The sequence below is a fragment of the Giraffa tippelskirchi genome, chromosome 7 (assembly GCF_054371585.1).
Source record: "Giraffa tippelskirchi isolate mGirTip1 chromosome 7, T2T-mGirTip1v1.2.pri, whole genome shotgun sequence".
NCBI classification, from domain to species: domain Eukaryota; kingdom Metazoa; phylum Chordata; class Mammalia; order Artiodactyla; family Giraffidae; genus Giraffa; species Giraffa tippelskirchi.
The window spans coordinates 82846688-82854641 of NC_137281.1; the positions used below are offsets into that span (position 1 = coordinate 82846688).

The 7954-nt window shown below is 45.3% G+C and overlaps 1 protein-coding gene across 2 annotated transcripts; it reads left to right on the forward strand.

Moving 5' to 3' along the window:
* The first annotated feature begins 79 nt into the window (after positions 1-79).
* Positions 80-2166, forward strand: RPLP1 (ribosomal protein lateral stalk subunit P1). Of its 2 annotated transcripts, XM_081511933.1 has the most exons (4): positions 80-284; positions 980-1054; positions 1740-1860; positions 2030-2166. In XM_081511933.1, exons 1-4 carry the CDS (start codon positions 213-215, stop codon positions 2107-2109), a joined length of 348 nt encoding a protein of 115 aa, XP_081368059.1. In that variant the 5' UTR covers positions 80-212; the 3' UTR covers positions 2110-2166. The 2 variants fall into 2 exon arrangements, with proteins under 2 accessions (XP_081368059.1, XP_081368060.1); XM_081511934.1 differs by lacking the exon at positions 980-1054.
* The last annotated feature ends 5788 nt before the right edge of the window (positions 2167-7954 follow it).

Below are 7954 nucleotides of genomic sequence, written 5' to 3' on the forward strand. Positions count from 1 at the left end.
CCGGCCCCGCCTCTTCCGGAAATCCCGGGAGCCGATTGGTTCGCGTGACCACTATAAGAAGCTGCCGCGCAGGCGCGCGGCTCTCTTTCCTCCGCTGCCGCTAAGGTGCTCGGTTCTTCCGAGGAAGCTAAGGCCGTTTTGGGGTGAGCCCCTCACTTCATCCGGCGACTAGCACCGCGTCCGGCAGCCCCCACCTAGCACTCGCTCGCACCATGGCCTCCGTCTCGGAGCTCGCTTGCATCTATTCTGCCCTCATTCTGCACGACGATGAGGTGACGGTCACGGTGAGTGCGGACCTGGGCCGGCGGCCGGTTCCCCACCCTCGCAGGAGTCCGGGGCAGGCCCTTCCGGCGGGAGCGGCGGCCATCGATCGACACCCTGGCTGAGGGGCGGTCAAGCGGGACGGGCGCACATCTGATGGGTCCACGTGCGGGCTGTCTGGGGCGTCGGCCACGTGCCCGCCCTGGAGGGAGTGAGTTTCACTTACAGCGGAGCGCTCCGGCTTTGAGAACTTTTATTTAGAGAAACGTGTGCAACCCGTGGGTAGCCTCATCCGCAGTTGTACGTGTCCCAGGACACTTTATACCTCCTTTGGTTGTGTTTCCTTTGATTCTCTGAGTAGGTCTTTGGGGCCTGGCTGGGTGGTGTGGAGAGAGGAACTGCGCTCTGCTCCACCTCTGGCCTTGCCTCACAGCTTAAAATAGCAGTGTGACTTGGCAGGTCCCAGCCTGTGAAATGGCAGTAATGAACTCGAGGCCTTGCAAAGTACCTGGCGCACGAGAGCAGAAGCATTTGTTTTGCCTTTAAAGTGGGAGAAACGGTCGTCTTAGATTAGTATACATGCAGTGCCAATCGAGTATTCGGATTGGTAAACGATACTTTTGTACCCAGGTTATCATTGATTTGCTTTCAATTTGCAGTATTTTGGAGACATTTACGAAAGTACTCTCTGATGGATTGCCCGTTTTATTTGTTTTAGGAGGATAAGATCAATGCCCTCATTAAAGCAGCCGGTGTAAATGTTGAGCCTTTCTGGCCAGGTTTGTTTGCAAAGGTAAGGTGATGGTGAAAAGGTGATTTGGAGAAGCAAATTTTGGAAGACCTACTGATTTATTAAGTCAGGTGCTCGTTCTAACCTCAAAAAATGCTAGAAGGCCCCATGTTTCACTGGACTTGTCCAAACAGAAGGGGTATTTCCTCATATTTCTATCTCTAGGAGCTAGTTACGGTTTTGCTCTGCGGTGTCTTTTTCTCTTGGTCTCATACCCTGCTTTCTTCTTCCGTTCTAAAATTATGAGGAAAATATATTACCAGGTCATTCTTTCATTATAAAAGTGTCATCCAAGATATACTATCCATGCTGTTCCAAGTAAATTCTGCCAGCATAGTGGTGATATTTTATTGATCGCTTATTCTGTATTGGAATATAAAAGACCAAGGAATTTAGCACTGGCCACCTTCCACAGTATAGGTTACTTAATCTCTGGCAAGTGAAACTAATAGCCTCTAACTATTCGCCTCCTGTTCTTCAATCTTGAGATTGGAAAGATTGGAAACACTGTACCTATATCTCTATTAGTGAATTCCCTTGGGAAAATTACATAGAATTACATAGTCTGAAAAATAGAATTCGCTGTTAAGAGGAGACATGAACTGTACTTGTAAGTTAAGCCAGCATTTCGGTGTTATAACAGAAGGCCAGAACTAAGCATTTACCTGAATATGCATCTGTGTTGCAGGCTTTGGCCAATGTCAACATCGGGAGCCTCATCTGCAATGTGGGGGCTGGTGGACCTGCCCCAGCAGCTGGTGCTGCACCAGCAGGAGGAGGTCCTGCTCCATCCACCACTGCTGCCCCAGGTAGGAAACTTGGTATTGGAGGGAGGAGTGTGGAGATAAAAGGTAGTAGGGGCAAAATTGCTCTTTTGATGAGGGAAAGCTAGGATATTTTTGACTGTGTGACTTGTAGGGCCTGGAGCTCTTTGGAATTTTAGTGAGGTAACTGACTGTTTTTTGCTTTGTTTTTTAGCTGAGGAGAAGAAAGTAGAAGCAAAGAAAGAAGAATCTGAAGAGTCTGATGATGACATGGGCTTTGGTCTTTTTGACTAAACCTCTTTAGTAACACATTCAATAAAAAGCTGAGCTGTTTGCTGCTGTTGGTCTTAACTGATAGTTCTTGGGGTGTGTTGTGTAAAGATGAACTTTGGCTTTCGTTGTTTTCTGCCATGACAGGAGCTGGGTGCAACATTGAGAACTGCATGGGGAGGCTGGAGGAGAAAGGCTCAGAGCATACCCCTTGTCCAGATTACCCACATGACTTCATGATTACAGGATTTGTTCTCTAGACCTGAATAAGAGTCACTGTTGGGCATGGGGGTGTGTGATCCAGATCTCAGATTTTTGAAAAATGTAGCTCTGTGGGGAGGGGTGACTGAACAATGGTATGAAGGGTAAATTGGTTCACTTTTCAAAATGCCAGGGCCACCCTAGAACTTGGATTCATATAAAATGTATATTCAGAGCATCTGATAGGTGCTAGGCACTTGGGACATCTGTGGATTTAGTAGGGGCATGAGGTTGAGGAGTTGTAGGACTTTCTGGCCCATAGCCCTAAACATCTTCACTCCAGTGTATAGGACCCCTTTGTATGCATTACTGTAGCCATTTGAGCAAATGTCTAGTGTATCTTGCAAAATTGGACATAAAGATAGACCTCTGGGGATGTTTAAAGCACTGAAAAATAACAAGTCTCAATGGTCCATTGAAGAGTTGGACACAACTTAGTGATTGAACAACATTCAAACAAAATAAGTGGCCCCAGACTGTCAGTGGAAACCACAGATGAGGAATTCCTACAGGGTGAGGTTTAAAAGCAAGTCCTAGTAAAGTACGTAAATATATATAGCATATTACCGTTTATGTAAAGCTCAAAACACTTCTAAAAGAGCAAGACATATCTGACAAAAGATGGTAAGGAAGGTGTAAATAATTTAGGGCCTTGAGGCAGGTGGGGTACAATGAGAAAAATGAAAATGTCATTCAAACTTTGAAGACATACAAAATGCTAACCTAAATGAAGGCCAGCATTGTGCTAATAGGTAATCGGCACAGTAAGTTCATGTATTAAAACCACACAATGACTGTAAGTGAAAGTCCACTCAGTTGTGTCCAACTCTTTGAGGGATTCTCCAGGCCAAAATACTGGAGTGGGTAGCCTTTCCTTTCTCCAGGGGATCCTCCCAACGCGGGAATCAAACTGGGGTCTCTTGCCTTATAGGTGGATTCTTTACCAACTGAGCGTCCAGGGAAGCAGTGACTCCAAAGCCAACTTTAACTGCATTGCTCCCCATGCTCCTGCCCCTGCTGCTCATGCATCAGCTTTCTCATATGTAGTGAAGGAAGTAGTACATTTAAAATTGATTCTTACTTTTGGTTTGTGCTGGGTCTTCACTGCTTTGCTCAGGCTTTTAATTGTGCATGCTTAGTTGATAGGAGATGTGTGGAATCTTCCCAGACCGGGGATCAAACCTGTGTCCCCTGCACTGGCAGGCAGATTCTTAAACCACTGGACCACCTGGGAAGTCCCAAAAGAAATCTTAATATAGTAAAAATCTATTAATAGTAGAGCTAAAAAGTTTTTCCAAAGAATGTCCTGATAATCAAATTAGGAGGCCATAGCAGTCTTATTCATTTGATAACCAATTAATAAAGCCTGCCCAGTTCCACCCAGCTTCCAGTTCCCTGAGCCTTGATTTCCTTTGCAAAGTGAGAATCACCTACTTCATATTGGAGAATGAACCAAGTAACACTTGCTGGCACATGGATGTTAACTTCCCTTCTGCATAAGGTATAAAGAACACAGCTGGCTTCCCAGGCAAGCCTTGTGCTCCCCAAGTCCTTTTCCTGCTGACCCTGCTGGATCATGCAGCAGCTTTGGTGTCTCATAGCTAGTTTCACACATCATACTTGTTCACCAAGCATACTTGTTTAAACAGTTGCATTGTTAAAATTCTATTCACTTCTGTGGCCACTGAAAGTGTATCTAGGTCCATGGACAGCTCACTCACCCCTCTAGTGCTGCATTAGCAGGAAGCCAATAGAAAAAGCAAGAGAGTTCCAGAAAAATGTCTACTGCTTTATTGACTATGCCAAAGCCTTTGTGTGGATCACAACAAACTGGAAAATTCTTAGAGATGGGAAGCCAGACCCTTACCTGCCTCTTGAGAAACCTGTATGTAGGTCTGGAAGCAACAGTTAGAACCGAACATGGAACAACAAATTGGTTCCAAATTGGGAAAGGAGTATGTTTAGGCTATATACTGTCACCCTGCTTATTTAACTTGTATGCAGAGTCAGTATCAGTTCAGTCGTTCAGTCGTTTCTGACTCTGCGACCCCATGAACTGCAGCATGCCAGGCCTCCCTGTCCATCACCAACTCCCAGAGTCCACCCAAACCCATGTCCATTGAGCCGGTGACGCCATCCAACCATATGCAGAGTATATCATGCAAAATGCCAGGCTGGATGAAGCACAAGCTGGAATCAAGATTGCTGGGAGAAATATTAATAACCTCAGATATGCAGATGACACCACATTTATGGCAGAAAGTGAAGAGGAACTGAACAGCCTCTTGATGAAAGTGAAAGAGGAAAGTGAAAAAGCTGGCTTAAAATGCAACATTCAAAAAACTTAAGATCATGGCATCCTGTCCCATCACTTCATGGCAAATAGATGGGGAAACAATGGAAACGGTGACAGACTATTTTCTTGGGCTCCCAAATCACTGCAGATGGTGACTGCAGCCATGAAATTAAAAGGCGCTTGTTCCTTGGAAGAAAAGCCATGACCAACTTAGCATATTGAAAAGCAGAGACATTACTTTGCTGACAAAGGTCCATCTAGTCAAAGCTATGGTTTTCCCAGTAGTCATGTATGGATGTGAGAGTTGGACCATAAAGAAAGCTGAGTGCAGAAGAATTGATGCTTTTGAACTGTGGTGTTGGAGACAACAGGATGGGTTGGCTGGATGGCATCACCGACTCAATGGACATGAGTTTGAGCAAGCTCGGGGAGTTGGTGATGGACAGGGGGGCCTGGCATGCTGCATTCCATGGGTTGCAGAGAGTCGGACACGACTGCGTGACTGAACTGAACTGTTCAGTCTGGACTGCAGCATGCCAGGGTTCCCTGTCCATCACCAACTCCCAGAGCTTGCTCAAACTCATGTCCATTGAGTTGGTGATGCCATCCAACCATCTCATCCTCGGTCGTCCCGTTCTCCTCCTGCCTTCAATCTTTCCCAGCATCACGGTCTCTTGCAATGAGTCAGTTCTTCACATCAGGTGCCCAAAGTATTGGAGCTTCAGCTTTAGTATCAGTCCTTCCAATGAATATTCAGGACTGATTTCCTTTAGGATTGACAGGTTTGATCTTGCAGTCCAAGGGACTCTAAGAGTTTTCTCTAACACCACAGTTCAAAAGCATCAATTCCTCGGCACTCAGCTTTCTTTATGGTTCAACTCTCACATCCATATATGACTACAGGAAAAACCATAGCTTTGACTAGGTGGACCTTGGTTGACAAAATAATGCCTCTGCTTTTTAATACATTATCTAGGTTTGTCATAGCTTTTCTTCCAAGGAGCAATATGGGCTCTAATCCTCCTGTTTAGAAGAATTTTAGGAACAGACATGCTCATTGACAAACCATCTAAGAAAACAAACAAAAAATCCATGTTTTCACTGAATGTGTTGCACAATGGGATAGGTTAAAAAAAAAAACAACTAAAGGTCCTTCCTGTCAACTGTTAATACTCTTAATGTTTTGTTCTTGGTGGTGGTCTTCTCAACAAAAATTGATGAGGAAGGATCCATGTGTAAAATGTGAGATTTTAAAACCACCTTTTGGAAAGGAGAAAAGGAATTGAAAGAATTCAAAATATTTATACAACAAATTGGTGTATTACTACAAATTTAAATATTATATATCAAATCCTTTCTTCCCCATAATTTGAAGGAGTGTATACAGTAAAATTCTGAGGTAGCAGTATGACCAGGTGATTGCTGATTTGGTTGGACAGGACTTTATAAATAATTCACACATTCTCCCATTCTGAACTTTGCATGTCAGAACTTAAGTAGCCCTGCTTATATATCAAGAACCAGTTCCTGTGAGAGTTTGAGAGCCCGGTCAAGTTCACGCAGCTAGTACAGGGCCTGCCACCTCATTTGTCTCAAATTAGCTGTTCTACCAGACCTGGTATCCTTTCCACATATGTGCTTTTGTAAGGTACAGCAATCCACTTGATTCTCTGTCACTTTACAAGCCTCTTCTCTCTCATCTCCTTATCTTTGCAATCAAGCCTGGACACATAAGCTTGAGCTGGGAGCTTTTTTTAAGAGAAGATTGATGTTTTTAGTTCTGAAATAGCCGGAAGTGCCCCCTCAAAGTCAGAACACAGGCACCACAGAGAATGCTTCATGGAACTTGGACTGTTCAGATCGGATTCAACAATCTTCTCAAATATTAATGTGTTCCAGTAGTTATGTATGGATGTGAGAGTTGGACTATAAAGAAAGCTGAGCGCAGAATTGATGCTTTTGAACTGTGGTGTTGGAGAAGACTCTTGAGAGTCCCTTGGACTGCAAGGAGATCCAACCAGTCCATCCTAAAGGAAATCAGTCCTGAATATTCATTGGAAGAACTGATGCTGAAGCTGAAACTCCAATACTTTGGCCACCTGATGGGAAGAAGTGACTCATTGGAAAAGGCCCTGATGCTGGGAAGGATTGGAGGCGGGAGGAGAAGGGGACGACAGAGGATGAGATGGTTGGATGGCATCACCAACTTAATGGACATGAGTTTGAGTAAACTCTGGGAGCTGGCGATGGACAGGGAGGCCTGGCGTGCTGCAGTCCATGGGGTCGTAAAGAGTTGGACACGACTGAGCAACTGAACTGAACTGAAGCTTCCTTCTGGACACAATGACCTGTCGCCTTCCTCGTCACATCATGTCCACAGGCACAGGGGCCATCTCATGGTTGTACAGGATAGCTTAAATAGTTACGGGCTTCCAAAAAATCAAGTTTTGGTATAAGCATCATCTGGGTCCCTAGGTTCCCACCTCAGGGCATGAACATCCACACGTGTACGTGGTAACCTGGAAAGTGAGCACTAAGTGTGAATTGACTGAATGAGGTTGGTGGTAGGGAGTAGGCCTGCTGCAGTGGAAAGAGGCATTCACGGATCCAGAGACGGGTTCCAGTTCCAGTCACTGCTTCTGAGCAAGGTCCTCCTCCTTTCTGGGCCCTGATTACCTTCCATGTGAAAGGAGAAAGCTGCTCAGTTTAACTCACTGAAGCTTCTACTCCCTTTACTTGTATACTTTGAGGGTTATTATGATGTCCAATTAAGGTAAGAAATATGTTTTTCACTTTCCAGATCTTTGTACTTGCTGTGTCCCCCATCTCTCTGGGCCATCCACTGCCCACCCCAGTTAATTCTACTCCTTCCAGACTCAGGAAGCCCACCCTAGGCTATCTTAAATCCCTGCTCTAAGTTCCCTGTATACCAGTTTTTAAAAGTAAATGTGTAATTGTGCATTATGACTTCAATATCTTACCTCCACATAGTTCCAGGATCAGGCTGCCTGTGTTGCTCACCTGCACCCCCAGTAGTTATCACACCGCCTGGCTCATTGTTGGCATTTACTATTTATCACAGCCCAGCTCTCTCCTTTCACACAGAAGGTAATCAGGGCCCAGCTAGGAGGAGGACCTTGCTCAGCATCAGTGACTGGTACTGGAACCCGTCTCTGGGTCCCTGAATGCCCTTTCCACTGCAGCAGGCCTACTCCTACCTCATTCAGTCAATTCACACTTAGTGCTCACCTTCCAGGTTGCCACGTACACGTGTGGATGTTCATGCCCTGAGGTGGGAACCCAGGGACCCGG

What these genes read in the sequence shown, in the direction of transcription:
- RPLP1 (XM_081511933.1), top strand. Translation starts at nt 213, where the DNA reads ATGGCCTCCGTCTCGGAGCTCGCTTGCATCTATTCTGCCCTCATTCTG. An exon ending in ACGATGAGGTGACGGTCACG is followed by an intron (nt 285 to 979) that starts GTGAGTGCGGAC and finishes TATTTGTTTTAG; the next exon opens with GAGGATAAGATCAATGCCCT. An exon ending in ATCCACCACTGCTGCCCCAG is followed by an intron (nt 1,861 to 2,029) that starts GTAGGAAACTTG and finishes TTTGTTTTTTAG; the next exon opens with CTGAGGAGAAGAAAGTAGAA.